General features: G+C 38.8%; 1 protein-coding gene across 1 annotated transcript in view; it reads right to left on the bottom strand.

Annotated features, from left to right (window-relative positions):
- Window positions 1-4247: 4247 nt before the first annotated feature.
- LOC139981248 (stalled ribosome sensor GCN1-like) overlaps window positions 4248-19431 on the bottom strand; it is a 50654-nt gene continuing 35470 nt past the window's right edge. Inside the window, exons 37-51 of the mRNA XM_071993475.1 lie at window positions 18673-18888; window positions 17793-17957; window positions 17152-17266; window positions 16766-16905; window positions 15929-16072; window positions 14293-14562; window positions 13560-13673; window positions 12955-13185; window positions 12173-12369; window positions 11423-11537; window positions 10633-10726; window positions 9899-10041; window positions 9204-9308; window positions 8213-8428; window positions 4248-7806 (exon numbers count right to left, since the gene is read on the bottom strand). Coding sequence (XP_071849576.1) covers window positions 7684-7806; window positions 8213-8428; window positions 9204-9308; window positions 9899-10041; window positions 10633-10726; window positions 11423-11537; window positions 12173-12369; window positions 12955-13185; window positions 13560-13673; window positions 14293-14562; window positions 15929-16072; window positions 16766-16905; window positions 17152-17266; window positions 17793-17957; window positions 18673-18888 — 2388 coding nt within the window. The 3' untranslated portion in view covers window positions 4248-7683. The remainder of the gene's footprint in view (window positions 7807-8212; window positions 8429-9203; window positions 9309-9898; window positions 10042-10632; window positions 10727-11422; window positions 11538-12172; window positions 12370-12954; window positions 13186-13559; window positions 13674-14292; window positions 14563-15928; window positions 16073-16765; window positions 16906-17151; window positions 17267-17792; window positions 17958-18672; window positions 18889-19431) is intronic.

Below are 19431 nucleotides of genomic sequence, written 5' to 3'. Positions count from 1 at the left end.
TTATGATCATGTATCTGTCAAAATGCCCAAGATCTGGAAAATTTCAAGTATAAGCATTTACCAGTGTAAAAAAACTAAGTTGATAACCGAAAATCCCATGATTGTGCGCGCACATATTTTAAGAGGGTTGCCATGTCCGAAGTTCGGCATATAAGTGGCATATCATTGCAAGAAAAAGAAAAACATATAGTGCGCGCGAATAATTGCATTGGCTTTGTTTGAGTTATATAAACGGCATATTCGACGCATATGACGACGAATAATAAAAACATGGAGATAGAAACAAGAGGGCATTGCGCGCGAATCTTGCATACAAATTTAGTTATCGGGTCCGATTTTTTGTTATAAACAGCTCATTCGCTACAAATGACACCAAATGCCGTGACAAGATAGGAAAAACAAACACTACTGAGTGTGCGGGATCTGGGGATTCTTATCCATGGATTTTAAAATAAATCAATCTTAGATGCAATTTTCTGGCATCTGGAAGTCAAGACTAATAGTACACAGAGAAAGGTATTCTTTAAAATCATAATGATACGATAAGATTAGGATGTGGATTAAGTACACAAAAGATACCATAAATAATATTAGGGTATCGACTACTCATCATTGTACTACTAACCAGATAATCAGATTGTATGAATTTATAGTTAATGATGCTCACTGTGATATTAAACAACACATACGCCAGGCATCATCATAGTCAGATCATCAGATCACCCAGATAATCAGATGGTATGAACTTATAGTTAATGATGCCCATGAGTTCAAACAACAAATACGTCATGCATCATCAGTAACTGGATTCTTTAGCAAAATCCGTCCGGTGTAGCATGTGGCAAATATGTCAATGTTTTTACCATAGTCAAGACGCACATCCTATGGATGTACAAAAGTAGGAGTGCGTTCCTTCGATCTTCACCCATGGTTGACCGATGATGACATTTGATGAACATCAAGATGGAGTTGGCTCGTTCAACACTCGCGCTTGTAGAGGCAATTGTAAATAAAGTGCTTAGACCTGTCGTGGTATTCGGAAAACAATTGTCAGCTTGGTCACTTGTGAGATTTTTCAAGGTTCTTCTTTCAAGGTTGTCTATATCGTGTTATGTTAACCTCTTCAGTAGACCAAAACCCGCGCAACAAACGCAGTTCTTGTTTGAATGAGGGAGCGTACGGCATGCACCTAGGCGCCCTTTTTATTCAGTAGAATGTTCTGGCTCTTAGAGAGATCCACGTCGAGATTCTTCGACAGGAGGTAGAGAGTCTTTAATGAGTCACGTGGCCTTCCCACAAACCGATCACACATTTCAGTGATGAGACTGTCAATGAATGGGGTGAATATTCGGTTTTGGCGTTATCAGACTCCACGGCCATCTCCTCGCACTGCCGAAACAATCTCTCAAATTTCTCTTCGAATTTTGCCCTGATGTCTTCACGCTCGTTCTTCAGAAGGCCAGCGTAGTCATAGGCACGGATAATGTCCACTGCCGTCCCCGGCAGCTGAGGCGCCAAGCTCTTGTTGTACCCATATATGTAACCGCAAACGGCGAAACATATTATGAAAGTTGAAGATATCAGCTGTGTATGTAATCCCGCTGCTTCGGCCACAGTCTTGGTATGCCGTGTTCGCTTTCTGTTTACCTGAATTGAAGAGAGGCATTTGAGTACAAGTCAGCAAAGATCCTTCAAATCGGCAAAGGCTGTATGCCTTTCAACCCATCTATTCTCACACAGTGGTTTCATCTTCAGGCTTCCGCAACCCTCGCCTGCCATTTTAGTGACAGCGTTTTCAAGTTTACGCTGGCCTTTCGGGCTAAACTTGAAGAAAACACCCAAAGACTGCATCAAACGAACCATGTTAACAATTTCAATTACTTTCGAAGCTTGCGACAATGCACGGTTGAGTTCATGCGAACTACAATTTATAAAGGGTGCCCTGTTATTGTTCGACTTGTCCTGAAACATTTTAGCTGCGCCCTTTTGCTTCCATTCCACATTCCCGGCTCCATCGAAGGTTTTGCGCATTGCATTTTGTTGATACGCAATCGAGAATATTATCAGCAATGTTTTCTCCCAGTATTTCTTCACACTTAAGGAACTCAAGTAGTTCTTTCGATTGGTACATCATCTTTACTATAGCGGATAATCACACCAAGCTACTCCCAACTGGATGTGTCCGTAACTTCACCTGCAATGAGACCATTAGAATGGCCCAGCCTCTTGTGCATTCAATTCCGCTAGAATATTCCCGCGGATGTATTCCAAAACATAGTCTAGTAAATCATTCTGAGTTGTTTCTGGTAGCTGTTTTTCTGCCCGTTTCCAAGTGACTTCTCAATACATCATCTGATATACTAACCGGCTTAATAAGGGGCTGGAAATTTCATATATTCCTGTGCGATTCGTGCTCATTTTCAATGGACAAACCATCACGATGGCCCCTCAGAAACAGCACTTGGGGCCAATAATGTTCAATGCGTCTGTTTCGAGCGAAAGTTGCAGCTACTAGCAGTCGATGACAAAGTTTCGTCTGTTCGGGTGTTCGTGCTCTTCAGTGTAGACAGGAACACCCTCATTTTTGCTGTTGTGCGGATAGCATATCAGACCTTCCAGTTATATCGACATAAATTATTATTCATATTGTTAGGAAATTTTCGTGAAAAATCAAAACTATAACTTTACTGTTGTATAGTAGAGCATCATAGTGTTATGAAAAAGTAATACTGCCTCTTTGATGTTACCGAAAAACTCCATCGAGACACCTTACAGGCCCCTTATATATTTATCTAGGTCAAGGAATCAGTTTTTCCCACGAGAAGTTTTAACTATCTTATTGAATCTTGTTACAGGGCCTTTTCCCAAAAATAGATTCCATTGTGTCTGTAGAACATTCGAGGTTCTTCTCACGTGGTATGGAAGTTTCCATAAGAAAGGGGTGGACTTCCAAACTCCCAACCAATCAGGGCAAATCAGTGCTTTCTAGTGATTTTTATATCGTAAGCTAATACAGGATGAGTAGGTTATTCGCTGCCTTCTGATTATGCGCAGAGGGATTTTCGGTAGAGTAAGGTATAAAAGGCGGCATGCGCCCGCAAGTTCTTCAGTTCGTCACCATTTCATCACCCCTTCGAATTGCGTAATTGACGGAGTTAAATCATTGTTATTTTATTTAATTAGAGAAGAGAATCGACAGAGAAGAAATTATACCGAATCACTTATCAAATCCTATCTTGTCAACTTGTTTTTCTGAGAACTCATTGTTTTCTTCTATCTTTCGTTCGAGACGTCTCCTAAAGAAGCATAAAATACGGCATCAAGATAACCCCAGTACCTTTCTATCGCGAGTCCCGACATAATATTACATGTCGGAGGAGCGGGGCATGTCATAATACTACAATAGGCCTTTATGGGTTGTTTCGTTGGCCGGTTCTATATCAAAAGTAGGTATAAAGGGCCACCTGACAGTAACTTCACATATCACATGAGCGATTCAGGCAAACGTGGGTAATATATAAAAAAAATCACAGGGTTAAATTAAAGTGATTTGTCCTTATGGTGAAGAAAGGAATACACAAAGCTACTGATCTGACGAACCATGAAAGTTTAGGTTTCACTATGCTAACTATGCCAAAAACGTTGCATTTATAAAGAAATAAATGATCGAAAGTATCAGGAAATTTATCAGCTGAACACCCAGGTGGAACAACTTAATATGTACTGTCATGTCCCGGTTGAGAGCAATCGTCTAGTGTCAGTATCATGAACCGATAAAAGGTTAGGAACTGTTTGTACTGTATAAACGAGTGCTTTGAAGCATGATATGAAATATGGAAATTGTCCTTACTGGCTGCACTGAATACAGATTTCATTCATGTATGCTTTAACGTCGTGCCTCGTGATTTACACAAGCCAATGAGAGAACGCATTGTAATGCATATTCAGCAGCGACGAAGCATTCCTTGCTCGAAGAACAGCTGATCATCGACGTGACTAGCAGACTAGGACAGCAGTAATAAGTGTGCAAAACATAGCCAATGGTCACACATAATACTACACTTGGTATCACAAACCTTCGATCATCTTCACAATGTCACTGTAACTAGGGCTAGGCCATATAGCAAACTTTATCAGAACTAGGTTTCTGACCTGGCATACTCTAGTTTTCAATCAATAGCAAAGGTAAGAAAAGAAAGATAACAGAGAGCAAGAAAACAAACAAACAAACAACAAACTGGAGACAATTATCTGTAAGACAGTCAGTAGGAGGCCACTGTGTATTTTTAATTTTCCAAAAATGCAGGATCTGTTAAGTATGCAATATGTTCTAAACCATTATAAATAATATACAAGAGAAATACATGGATATTATAGTTGCATACCAGGCGCGTATCCAGGATTTTCTGACCCGGGGGGCGTGAATTACTATCTAAGCGGAGTGCCACCATCGGTTGGCGCGGAGCGTACAAGAAAATTTCTGGTTTTGATACCCCCAGATCACCGGAAATGGCACTTCTCGGGCTTGAAAATGAGCAACCAGCTGTACACTTTTGCCTGAGAACCAAGTATTTCCCAAAAGTTTTTTTCCATCCATAACCTTTTTGAAGATTGTCACCAGTCACACATCATGTTCGACCTCATTGCATGTCCTATGGATCATTGCTTTTGTAGGTTATTCTACGTCGCGGCCCACAATATCCAAAAGCCCCACTTTTCAAGGTTTTAAGCCATTACTTGTTAAGAATTTGAAATTCACTTTTCTCGTGAATAAAATCACTTCAAAACATACCCATAATGTTGCACAAAATTCAATCTATAGACAACCAATATAGAAAAACCTCCTTGAACCCCTAACAGACAGGTCAAAATTGAACGAGTAGAGGAAAGTATGATGAAGAATGTTGGTGAGGAAATTTTCTAAAATTCCGACACAGTTAATTTATTGGTGTAGAAATATTAAAACCTCTTATAACGGCTATTATAAAACTTCGTTGTAGGAACAGAAAAATAGCAGATATTTCCGATATCAGGTATATCGAAACCGAACACTTCACTCATAGGCGTAGGTCCCGTAGGAGGCGGGGGCTGCAGCCCCCCCCCCCCAATTGTTTTCCCATTTTTTTTCGGGCACCTACTGAAAGAAAAATAAATAGCAATGAATAACTTAAAATTATCTCCTTGGTAATTTAAATAAAGTTCTAAGCTTGGCCGACATTACTACTGTAAAAGAGAGTTATGACATAAATGGATCTGTATGCTTTTTCTCCATCTACATAAGACATTTGGTTGTTTACATTAGCATCCGGCGGTATACTGTGCAACTTTCACGGACCGTGCGGTACACGATGCCATACAATGTAATGACCGATCTTGCCTATATGATATTGGCATCGACATGTTGAATGCGCGCCTAGCGCGAAAAATTTTGGCTTTTTTTCGGGCAAGTCAGTACAGCCCCCAAATCCAATCTGGCTCCTACGCCTTTGACTACACACATTGACAGTTTTTGAGGCTGTTCATTGTGGAACATGCATTTCAATGGTCATTGATATGATGTTATATCTGCTCTTTGATTTACAAATTCGAACACGCGTGTAGCGAGTAATTGCCAAGGGAGGGCGAAGCCTGTAGGCAAACTATCTAAGCGAAGCGCCACCATGGTTGGCGCGAAGCGTACAAGAAAAATTTTGGCCGAAAATGCCTCCCAGATCGCTGGAAATGACACTTCCCAGGCCTTGTAAGTTGCATCTAAGCATTGTCTATTTTGAAATTACTAGCGATGTCATAAAGAAAATTTGCTCGGGGGGGGGGGGGCGGTCGCCCCCTTCCCGAAATGCGTTATGTTCCCCGACGACTCGGTCGAGTTCAAGTACATTAGTGAGAGAGGAAAAACGGAAACGTCAAAAATGGAGTTTTCGGGGTAAGGGGTTGGGTCTCTTGGCTATCTTCTACTCCCTCCTTTTCTCCTTTTTCTCTCTTTTTTCTTTTTCTTTTCCCTTCCTTCCTCTCCTCCTTTTCTTTTTTCCCCTCCTTTTCCCTTTTTTCTTCTCTTTTTTTCTCTCCTCTTTTCCTTACCCTGGGGGCGCGCGCCCCCAACGCCCCCCCCTGGATACGCACCTGCATACATTCACCCTCTTATAAGGGACAACTTAGTAGCACATAGCTAATGTACACACATCTATCTCCCAGTCCGTGTCAAAGTAGTCACCACCAACCCACCCCTCAGGTACCGAGCATTGTTCATGCATTTGTTACTTTTATCACAAAAGTGTTCACTTAAACAGAATGTTGTAAAGCCATTTTTCACCACCTCTCACTTCCACCTCTTTTAGGCTTGGTTACTTCTGACAGAGGATATTTGCAGCCAATTTTTATAGATTTTCTTGTTTGTAGGAAATTTCCACAACCCCTCCTCAAACTCCTATCTCTCCCTCTCTCAAAAGGAAGTCATATGTCAACTATTAAGCCTGACTGTCAACTATTAAGATCTGATGGCTAAGAATAAAGTGTTGACTAATCTGCCTTAAACAACATATCCCTTTTGTCCAACCTGCTGGATATCCTGTAAAGTATCATGTCCTATTATCCAATTTGCTGGATGTCCTTAAGCTAACATCCATATTATATCATGTGTTGGATATCCTTTAAACTAACATATCCCATATCTAAGTTTTGATTATTCATTCATCTAATATATTCCTATTATCTCATTGGCTGGATATCCTGTTAAGTATCATATCCTAATGTCCCATTTGCTGGATGTATTTTAAACTAGCATCCATATCATATCATGTGTTGGATATCCTTTGATCTAACATATCCCCTACCTAACTTGTGGATATTCATCTAATATATTCATATTATCTCACTGGTTGGATATCCGGTTAAGTATCATATCCTAATGTCCCATTCGCTGGATGTATTTTAAACTAACATCCATATTATATCATGTGTTGGATATCCTTTGAACTAACATATCCCCTACCTTACTTGTGGATATCATCTAATATATTCCTATTATCTCATTGGTTGGATATCCTCCCAAACAACATATATAGGTAGTGTCTCATTTGCTGGATATCCTTCAACTACTTGATCCCGAGTGTCTCACTTGATGCATATCCTTCCAGAAAATCCTCTCCTTTATCTTATTTGTTGGATATCTTCGCTACATATCCATAGTGCCATTTGCTGGATGTCCTTCAAACTAAAATCTACCTAATATCCCATCTGGTGGATATCCTTCAACATTACATATATCCCTGGTGAAAGCAAACACTTCACTTCACTTTTCAGTCTTTTCAGTCTTAGCCATAATTTCTTAATCTTAAACTAGTTTTTTTTCTGTAGCCAATTGAATAGTACATGCAGACAAAAGTTCAAATTATCAGAATAAACATGAAGATTTAACATTAGCAAAAAAAAAAAAAACATGATATTGCAATATCAAGAATATGGATGATATCATGAAAATGGATGATATCATGAATATGTAAAATGGTTTGTTACATCATTCACACCCTACTTCAAAACGTGACCTGTAGGATCCAATGGACAACATCCATGTAAGTTCCATATATACGCAGCCAATAATATCTTCATTCCAGAGATTAGCTGATATTCCACAGGCAGATACTGACATGATAATCATAAAATCAGAAACGGTCTTTCAATATCCTCCTACATTAAAACTGTGTCGTCTACTTTAAGCCTTGGCTCGGGTAAGGATGCAACCTTCCGTAGCCTTCTGTTGGACTCTGTAAGGTTACTTGCAGGAATGGCATCCAGAGAACTTAACGTGGCCTGATAAAGATAAATTTGAGATACAATGTAGTCATGCAGCAAGAGGAACAAAACACAAGAGGTAAATGTGTACATAGTAAACAAGACCAGAATATATTAAATGATGAAAACTTAAGCTACGGAAGACAAAAAATTATGCACACAAATCCAAGATGATTATATGTTGGGGATGACCATTACACGAAACTATCAGATAAGTCTACCAGTGAGATCTGAAATGTTCCTGCTGTATTGTGTTAGGATGATGGGACAATTGGTTTTGCAGTGAGTTGACAGCAAAACCTTGCAGGAAACCTTTTAATGCCCTGTTGTGGCCCAGCCTAGCTAGGTTGGCTTACAAAGGGTCGTTTTTTTTCTATCACTACCGTGTTTGAAGCCCAATCCTTAAACATCCTTTGTGCCTCACCTGTAGTCTGCTATCGTTTTGCCTCATCTTCAGCAGCGACACCAAAGCCCACTCGCTGTCTGCTTGAACTGCAGTATTCTTATCCTTTGTGTTGGAGACTAGCACAACCACTAACATGTTGATAAAAGACTGCGGTAAGACACTGGTCTCCATGGCAATAAAATTGACCATCTGAGCGCCAGCCATTTTGATTTCATTGGAGCTGCTATTTAAACCCTGTGGAAGATGAAACATATGATAACAATAACAAAATTATCATAATTTGGGTGTATACAATAACAACAATTTTACAATGGCAAAGAATGTCATGAAGTAATGCCATTTATACTACAAATTTAAGGTTTGACCCTGAAAATATTTAACTCATTCAAAAAGAAATGTTAAAATAGAAACCACTTTATATTTGTGAGAACAATGAAGCTTAACATGCACTTTTTCATATCTTTGTTATACTTGCATGAATTGAAAATACATTGAGATTGAAAAAATTCAAATACTTAAACAACAACAACAACCACACATGTGCCAGGGGTAAAACTTCCTTGAAAGCCTCTTAAAAGAGGAAAACAATATACTCATCCTGGTGAAATTAACAATCAAAAACCTAATGGTCACTTCTTGAGGTAACGAGAAATGAAATTGATGCATACTGTATAAAAGGTGAAATTGAAGCAAAAATCATGAGGAAATCAAATGTAGTCCATTCAAGGTCAATCGACCAGAGCATGAAAATGAGACCTGATAATTCCGTTATTTTATTCTCAGCCTCACTTGGTCCTCTAACATCATCTGTGACCGTGTGATCATGAACATGTTATTCCTGATTCAATACAGGCAGGTCAAGTCTCCTTCAACTTCCTACACCTCGTGGGGATTCCACAAAACCGTGCCTTAGTCTTTTACTTGCAGTGTAAAAGAGATTTGAGGTGGTAATAAGAAAGGGTGGTAGAGTTGAGGAGGGAGGGGATGGTTCCTCTAGTGCCCCCTTTACCTTGATAATTGCAGATACAAGAGGTTGTGGGGGATCTTCCCCTTCAAGGATGAAGTACTTCAATAGAAATCCAGCTGCCCTGATACCAGCAATGCATACAGGTACCTGGTTAGAAAAAGCATATCAATTAGACAGTTTAAAGTGATCAGACTGGAATGAAATATCTAAAATTAAAAATCTAAAATCAAACAGTACAGATTACACTATCTTCTACGATTCCTTCAGGTGTTACCTTTACAAACACTCTTGGGTGAGTATAAAATGCAGAGCTACCAACACTTGAGCTAATGCTCAATTAACATATGATTATACCAAAACTTATCTTGGAGGGCCATACTGTGAATTCCATAACTTAGGCATGAGACCCATAAATTTCAAAGGTCTAAAGTCACCAAATATAATCTTCCTGGTTACTTATATTGTCACTGATTACAGATTGAATGAAAGTTAGTAAAGAAAACGACAGCACACACACAAACACATATTCATCCAAAGTAACAAATCACCGAGTGACAGGGCAGAAGTTAACTATCAGATCTCTTCGGAAACATTGATTACGGAGCACATTTTTTGTTTTTCTGTCAACAGGCTTGTGACCAACACTACAATTTGACGACTAACTTTTAGGTTGAGACATGTGGCCATAAAGTGGTCTAAATTCTGGACGGATACAGCTAGTTGTCGGCTATACTCACCCTGTCAAATGCAGCATTCTTTAAAACTGTTGATATGACCTCCTCCCTCCATGCTTCTGTTAGGATATGATCTGCTGCATACCTCAGTCCTACTGATAAAGCCTGCCCTCTACTATGTTGAATTACCCAATCGGTGCTGTTGGCTACGTTAAAACACGTAAGAAATATAAGGAAACATGGCAAGACTGTAGCAAAGACAAATGTCTAGACTAACAAAAGTACCTTATATGACATAAGAATACATTCTTACACAAACACATATGCAACAGCTGGCGGTGGTATTTTCTTCATACTCCTGACATACAGAGCCTCAAGCACACAATGTGCTGTGCGATTCTTGGCTTATTGTTGTCACAACACATGCATAATCTCAACAGGTCCAATGGCCTTTGTCTGATTGGTTGTTGTTCTATAGTATTGTATATCGTCTTATACATTTACGGCCTAACGGTAAATGAGTAACACTTTCAAAATAGCTGTGCCTAGGCCTAACCTAGCCTAGTTAAACAAACACAATTTAAGGCAATTGGTATGTTTAGAGGTAAATTGTGATTAGCTGAGTAGTTGCCAATGGCAACTTCATGGCATTCATACAGGTACAAAGTGCACAAGTGAGATAAGGGAGAAACAGGTTCACTGGTTGGAAATTACACTATTGGTACAATCTCAGTGATAAACATGCAGTCAGCAGCTGCTTAGAAATATAACCATAAAGAAAATGGCAAGTTTATTACCTGTAAGGGTATCCACGACAACGGATAGTTCATCATCGGGAAGGAATGCACATAAAGCCCCCAGACAGCCAGCTACTGACATGCGTCCAGCATCCTGCAATAAAATAAAATATGGAGTAAAAACACCTACTGTTGCATGAAATGTTCACTGAATTTATATATTATTAGCTGGTGTATAATGGATTATGCCAGGAAGTAACACATATAACGATACAATTTGATTTGTTTCATGATGGAATACTTAAGATATGATGTCAGTCTCTGCTAGAACAACAGCACTTCCCAAACATGGATATCCACAAAGAAACTGGGCAAAACTGGGACACCTGCTATAGTGTACAGTGATTCAAAACAAGTCAGATAGGTTGCAATTTAACAAACTGTGGCTTCAGGGGCCTTAGTTACTGAGCTGGAGGTTTATCACATAGAGTATTTCATTATGAGCTAGTCAAATTATTTTAGTAATTTTTCTGGCTGGAATGTGCAGCATCAAAAACTAAACCAAATCAGGAATTTATTACAGAGTCAATTTATTTGAAAATGCCAGTTAGTACTCTTTCGAGATGGATGACATTGCAGATACAACTCTAACAATGACTCAATCAACAATTTATTATGTCCCTTCAGACATGCTCAACCATTGTCACAAGATTTCCTCAACTAACTCCAAACCAACTGTGATATCTTTAATAAACCTTTAATCTTGTTGTTCGCAAAGAGACTTTATTTCTGGAAGGGTTTCATTACATTTACATTACTTATTTGTGTGTTGCATTGATGTTTATCTTACTTCTTCCATTGATAGCATCAACATTATGGTTTCTGTCACATTCTTTCTGGTTGCTTCGCTCATCTTCTTTCCTGCCCCCAGAATTACTCCTCTCAGCGCCTGTAACATTGTCTCCCTATCAAACAAGAATGACACCAAAAATCAAACAACTTGAAGAAATAGTAAAGGGAAAACAAAGCTGAAGTGTACAAAGTGTAAAGTAATTAGACTTGTTTGTTCACATTTTTGATTACTTGGCACGTCAAGGTGTCAAAACTACCCTAATACAACTATGCCAAACCCAAACCACAATTTGACAGCTATTGGTTTCTTATTGTATCTCCAAAGAGTAGAGAACCTTAATGTGGCATCAAACAACCATTCATGCTTTGAAAGCTCTTTTCTTCATTTGTCAATATTTTTGAGTTTCTTTGACAACATTCATGTCACCATTGTTGCTGTTAAATTGTTAAAGCTCTTCACAGTGGTCGACAATTGACAAGTAAAAGCAAAGTAGTGGGTCGCAACTAAACTAAGGACAAGAGGAGACGACTGAACATGAACAAGGATTGACACTTGGTGTCACTATGAAGGACCCATTGTACAGAAAGACATGATTTAAGCATATTCGTCATGAAAAATGCAAGAAATTCATGGTTTAACTTGTGCAAGTAGATTTCACACTTTCAGAAATAAATGCCAGTAGATTTCACACTTTCAGAAATAAATGCCAGTAGATTTCAAACTTTCAATAAATCAATATTTCCTCACTTGACTCCTGTATCGTTCTCTGGTTTCTTGATTCCATTCAAGAGTTCTGTGAAGAGAGGATCTACCCGGGCATGGATTGCAACGAGATTGGAGAGAGCTGCAGCTGCTTCCAGCCGAACTGATCTATTGGCGTCTGTTAAGGCTCTCAGAAATGTTGTCTGCAGCTGAGGTAAGAAGGCTTTGAGATGTACTCCAACCTGTCAAATAAAAATAACAAGGTCAAGATGCAATATTTCTTCTCTATTGTCCTTAAGCTTACTGTTAAGGCAAGGCATGACTAAGGTTGAAAAATGCTGGGGGCTGCAGCATCTTGCAGCCAGAATGTGTAATCACTTGTGCTCTGCAGTCTTACACGATATGACCTCCTGGTCTGCTGAGTTATTCTATATTATTTGATATTCATGCAGCCTTGCTGCAGGGGAGTTTGCAGCTGCTGCAGCTATTCTTTGACACAGTGCCTAAATGGTTTGATCCTTTGCCAGCTTTAAAGTATTAAACTACATACAGGAAGAGAACCACTGATGTGTTTGTAAACAGGATGCCAGCTATGGAATGTCAAGTCACTGCAACAGAATCATAAAGCATTTTCCACTGAGCTAATAAGTGTCACACAAAACTTTACAAACATCTCTGCTGAAAGTTTCACTGGACAATTGAAAGCTGGCTTGCAGAAGACAGACTGACACATACATACAATAGACAGACACATACATACAATAGGCAGACACAACCATACTGACGTACAGACACACACATACATACAGACAGACAGACAGACGTACCTTTGCTAGGAGCTTTGTCAGCGTCTTGAGTATTGCGACTTTGACGTTCCAGACATATCTATCACCGAGTACACGGATCAGTGGACCTGTGATGTTGACAACTTGTGGTTTGAGGGCCTCCATACTGGTCCAGTCGATGATTTCACCTAGCCCTACCGCTGCCTGTTCCTTTAGATCTGGTGGTCCATTTAGTACCCCTTCCCTTAGGATAGGAAGGATCGGAGCTATACCCTGATCAAAGATTAAGAGAAAATGCCAAGTAAGATATCCGAGGTCTGGTTTGTTTGTATCTGAAGCATCTTGTGGACACTGACAGACATAACCTTGTGCTTTGTTATTAAAGATTGATTCCTTCCATGCTTAGCATCAGAGTGTAAACCCTGCTAAGAAAAAACAACAAACTGAGCTATCCAGATGTGACTTTGTGTCAGTCACAGGTATGGCTCAATCTCTAGGCATCAAGAGTGTAAACCCTGAAGAGGTGACCTGTTGGTTGGTTGTCGGTGTAGTGTAACATGCCCCTCTGCACATATTCTCTAATTGCTAGCATCATTCTGCCTTCTAGAGTATGATACGTTCAAGACTATCAGGAATCAGTGACTAACCTTCTTGGGCAAACAGAAGCCTGGTAGGACATTGCCCTTGACATCAGAGACAGAATAGCGGATGGCCTGACGTAACGACGATATATGCTGAAGACGTAATGCTTCATCTAAACTCTGCAATTAATAAAACAAATATCAATAAAGGTAAACCAGGAGGGACTTTACCTCTATTTTTCAGTTTGTACATTAAAGCTCTCATCTAGCTCTCAACCAATTAATATATCACAGACCTTAGTAACTGCTCCAAGGGCTTCACATACTGCCTCCAGGACCATGCTCTCCTCATCCTTGTAAGCAAATATCAATAAAGGTAAACCAGGAGGGGACTTTTACTCTATTTTTCAGTTTGTACATTAAAGCTCTCATCTAGCTTCAAACCAATTAATATATATATCAGACCTTAGTAACTGCTCCAAGGGCTTCACATACTGCCTCCAGGACCATGCTCTCCTCGTCCTTGTAAGCAAATATCAATAAAGGTAAACCAGGAGGGGACTTTTACTCTATTTTTCAGTTTGTACATTAAAGCTCTCATCTAGCTTTAAACCAATTAATATATATCACAGACCTTAGTAACTGATCCAAGGGCTTCACATACTGCCTGCAGGACCATGCTCTCCTCGTCCTTGTAAGCAAATATCAATATAGGTAAACCAGGAGGGATTTTACTTCTATTCAGTTTGTACATTAAAGCTCTCATCTAGCTTCAAACCAATTAACATATATCACAGACCTTAGTAACTGCTCCAAGGGCTTCACATACTGCCTCCAGGACCATGCTCTCCTCGTCCTTGTAAGCAGCGATCAACGCCCTCAGTAGGAGTGACACGTACTGTGAGAAGTCACACTTAGTTCTGCTACAGTAGACGTGTATGATTGTCGCCGCTGCCCGCCTCATCCCGGGGCTCTCGTGTCTGAGTGTGGGAAGAATCTCGTCCATGATGGTCTGGAGGCCGGCTTCGTCTTTTACAGACAAAACCACAGTCTGACAGTATTGAAGCTCCTGTGAAATCGATAATGAAGTATCCTGGTTTTGACAATAATAGTTATAATAATAATAATACGTAATACTTATATAGCGCCTCCCAGAAATCTTGAAGCGCTGTACAATAAAAAAAAAGTAAAAAAGGAACATAAACAGTTAAACCAGGCTTAGAAGTATAATGACAGTTTAAAACCAGCTAAACAGGTACAACTTCAAATCTGTCTTAAAACGATTAAGATTAGGTGTTCTACGGATGTTTGTTGGCAAATTGTTCCAGACATCGGGAGGGGGAGAGCTGAAACACCCGACTCCATAGAATTTAGTGTTCCACCTGCGAGGACGGCAGAGAAGGGTTTCGGACGACGAGGGAGGTAACAGGGTACATGTAAATTTCCTCTCCGTCATCAGTTCTGATAATGGCCTATTAAATTGCATCAAAAATAGTACATAGTAATTTCAGCATATTTTTGCACTGTATTTTTGCACTGTATGGTGCATGTCCATTATATCGACAAGGATTAAACAATGTTAACAGACTTTGTCAACTTTGGACTAGTTTTTTGTGCTGTATACTATAGTGCATGTAAATTATCAACAGGGATTAAACAATGTTAACAGACTTTGTTAACTCTTGGACTAGATTTTTGTGCTGTATCCTATGGTGCATGTCAATTATATTGACAAGGAGTAAACAATGTTAACAGACTTGTCTAACTATTAGACTAGATTCTGGATCAATGCTGGAGTTTGATGGTGACCTACTTCAGCAAGTACAAGACATGCTCACAAAGGCACTTTTCAATGTCTGACATTGTATGGACCTCTGCGAGACAAATTTAAAAATAACCAGCACTGAACATTAGAAATTTCTCTGCCATCAAGTGTCATAATATCCTCCTTAAAAACTTAATGACAAGTTTGCAGGTCAACAAATTTTCATACTGAGTCTTAAAAGGAAGATATTCTATTCTAATTGATGTAAAATTTCCATCCCATTTGATGACCTATTATGCATCGACTTCAATATTTAGCAACACAAATGATTTATCTCAAAACTTTTTCTGAAGATTTCTATACAATTTGCCTCATTGCTTGTTCCTCTGTTCCATCTGTTTTTGTATTTTTGAAGAAATTTACATCAATTTCTTCTGTAATTTCATGTCTTGATGTTGTACACTATTTGCAAAATATGTAAAACGATTAAAACGATCGTAACTGCATACAAATGGATTTTAAAAAAATTGGTGTTATTTTTAATCTGAATGACTGGACTTTGGTTCATTCACTGACATTTTTTTGATAAGCTAGTGCTTGAAGAAACTAATTTCATTTGAGGAGTACATTAAATTATGAATTTTAAAGTTCACAATTACTCCAAACTAACCTGGTCCTCAACCTCTGATCCCATGCTCTCGTTAAGAGCTGACATTAGTGCTGGGAGGATCTTTGTCAAATGACGGGTGAGAGAGTCTCCTGCTACTTGCGAGAGAATGGCAAGTACCTTGGTATTGACAGGTTTCTCTGTGAGCTGTAAAGAGACAAAAACCAAATTGATTGATTGAATAAACGAATGATTGAATAAACAAATGAATGAATGAACAAATGAATGAATGAATGAATAAATGAATGAATAAATGAATGAATAAATAAATGAATGATCGAACGAACGAACGAACGAACGAACGAACGAACGAACGAACGAACGAACGAACGAACGAACGAACGAACGAACGAACGAACGAATAAATCAATGAATGGAGATGCAGTTAATGGGTCTCCTCTTGAATTTATTCCATTAGAGTGACAATATACAGGCTAGCATTTCTCGTGTTTACCATAAAAAATAGAGATGTGTTACCAATTCTTCAAAAGACAGTGCAACAAGTATGTCAAAAATACTGAAATACAGATATTTTCATCCCATTTTACATTTTCAGCGTTTGGTGATGTACTTTAAACCAGCGCCATCAATGTTCTTTGGATTACCTCAGAGGTCTTGCTGGTAAGATAATTGGGTGGGGGTTATAAGCTAATTTTCAATTCTTGCTCATCTTACAATAAATTAATAGCAGTTCTTATAAATAAATTTGTGAGCTGCATTCAAGTCCGCTAAATGCTGGATAAACCTCTCACTTTGATTATCAAATCCAAAACAAGATCCCAAGTTTTCTCGCGAAATGAGTGGTGTTTGTAATGCTTAAAATAGACGGTCTTGATTTACCTTTGGAACCATGAATGGTAGAACCACTCGACTTTTGATGGCCATGACATGTTTAAGACCGTCTAAAGCGAATTCTCCTTGCTTCTCATCAGTGAGTTCCTCCAAGAGAGATGGTAAAATGTCCTCCAGAGCTTTGTGACCTAATTAGAGAGAAGAGAGACAAGCAACTCATAGCATTCATACAGATTTTAAGCAATAAACATTATTAATTGATTGAATTTCTTTTAACAAAAGAACTCTCTCTCTTAGTTCAATGAGCTAATTATGTTAACATAATCATTCACTCCATGCTATGCTAACACAACATCCACTCTCTCAACTGTCCAAACTACACCGATGCTAAAAACCACTACCCCATCCTATGCAGAAGCTACTTAACCACATACCTATTGTGTTGTGAAGTTGATCAAAGGTTTCAGCCGCAGCTATCCTGACCTCTTCCAGAGGGTCACACAGAGCCTTCCTCACCGTTGGAACCACGCTATCCACATACGCCAAAACCTGGCAAAATGGAAAGAAGAAAAGAAAATTGGAAAAATCCTGATACATTTGCAGAGGTGATTTCAAACCCACGATTTACACTCATCCACTTCTGCATCCTTTTGAGTTTGGAGAGATGGTTACCATGGTAACAATGCTGGAGTATAACAAGAAATCAGCCATCTTCACAGACTATGACAACTCCTTATAGTTGCTACCAAATGATTATTGGTTGCAATACTTGACAACAGATTGCATGCTATGATTAAATTGTGCATTCCATTATTAATAATATGCAGGGATGAGCCTGGGGTAAAAACAAAAACCACGGAACTTTTCAAAAATTGCAGTATAGGCTCCAGTTTGCGTATGCTACAGTGTGTTAGGATAATAGTTTTTGTCCCGAGGTAGAAAAGAAATCATGGATATTCCGCGAATTCGCGGATAAAGCTCATGCCTGGATATTAACGGTTCTCTTTGACATTTGATATTCAAGGATAAAAAAAATCTGTCTTGCCATGAACATCACTATAAAAGTACCACTTACCTGTTCCCTAGATGTTGAACTCATGATTTCACTGAGGCCGACGCAAACACCCTGCCTCTGGTCACTTTCATCTGAATCCAGGCCCTTTTCCAAGATTGGAATAATCTCAGGTAAGACTCTGTCTCCCAATTTCCTGACCAGGTCTCCTAGAGTTCTAGCAGCAACCTAGTGAGAAAACACAAAACAAAACATAACAAAATTACCTTTGAGATAAGAGAAAAACAGACATTTCAATGTATAGAGTTTTGGGAAGGTTGCAGATAACAGTAAAAAGCAAGGGACCCCAACAGGACCACCTAGTTGGAGCTTTTGGTCTATCAAGATTCAACAAGAGCAAGATTTGAGAGCAAAGATTCCCCTATTGAGAGAAAAAGTATCTCAAGTGAATACTTACTGACTGTGGCCAACTCCCATGGCATGTTACTCATATACACCAAATATATTAGCAGTACTACATTAAACAGTAGATAATAGGATAAGGGGTATCCTAATAATATTCAGAGCAAATATGGCTGCTAATCAACTACAATAACCTATAATTAAATGCTTACTTATATGCTGTACTACTAGTCAAAAGCATTCCTTCATATAAAATATATTATCTACCAAGCTTACTGAATTAGTCTTTCCTTGTGTCAAATATTAAAATGACCCTTTACTTAACACAACTGCAAATCGAGAGAGAAAGAGAGAGCTACGAGCTGCACATTGTATTAGTAAAGATTATCAGAAGCAAGATGGAGTCTGGGATCTAAGAAAAGCACAAATATTGTCATCAGTGAGGCAGATAATACAATCTTTCTCATCCCGTTTAAACCGTTCTAAACCCGTTCTAAATGGTGATCTTTTGTTTTGTTGATATATGATAATTCTTCCTCACCTGTCTCTTATCGTAACTGGTGCTAGCCAAACATCCCAGTAATAATCTGAACAAGGTTGACAAGATCTCCTTCAGCGTTCTTGGCGTATTCACCACCACCACCTTCCATACGTGTAGCGCTGCCTGCCGTACCATCAGAGCAGTGTCAGAGCGGCCCATGTACAACCCAGCAAACACGCGGTTTCTTCTCTCAAGTCCAAGAACATGGACCACAGCCTGCAGGAGTAAGATTCCAATAAGAAATTATCATTTCATCTAAAAACTTAATTGCTAATGTAAATTGCTAATGAAAAGTGAAGAAAAAATACTGAATTTATTTTAAAAAAGTACCACCAAAGGAGTCAAACCTAAAATACAACAATAGTAAACAAAGATGAGGAATGAATGATTGGTTAATCATGTTATCCTGTGTGCTCTTTACCTTTACACACTAAAATTAAGACAACTGTAAACAGATCAACAATCTGATGTCAGTGTATTGTTTGAAGGACAACACAATCTACAAAAGAGGAATAAAAACCCATCTAAAGTATCTTTACTCTCATACACTTTACATAAACAGATAGCAAATTGTGTTATCATCCTCTGCGTGCAAACAATCCAATGCAATGTAATGCAATAAAAGACAATACAAGACAATACAATACAATGTCAGGGCATAATTTATCTGGTACTGTATCGCAAAATGGTATGTAAAATGGGCAAATTGCTATACAAGTGCAAAGATGTATAGCAGTTTTTGTACAAAGGTATCATAGT

This window comes from Apostichopus japonicus, chromosome 15 (genome assembly GCF_037975245.1).
Source record: "Apostichopus japonicus isolate 1M-3 chromosome 15, ASM3797524v1, whole genome shotgun sequence".
Taxonomy (NCBI): domain Eukaryota; kingdom Metazoa; phylum Echinodermata; class Holothuroidea; order Aspidochirotida; family Stichopodidae; genus Apostichopus; species Apostichopus japonicus.
Note: the sequence above shows the minus strand (reverse complement) of the source record. Positions and strands in the feature narration are given on the sequence as shown.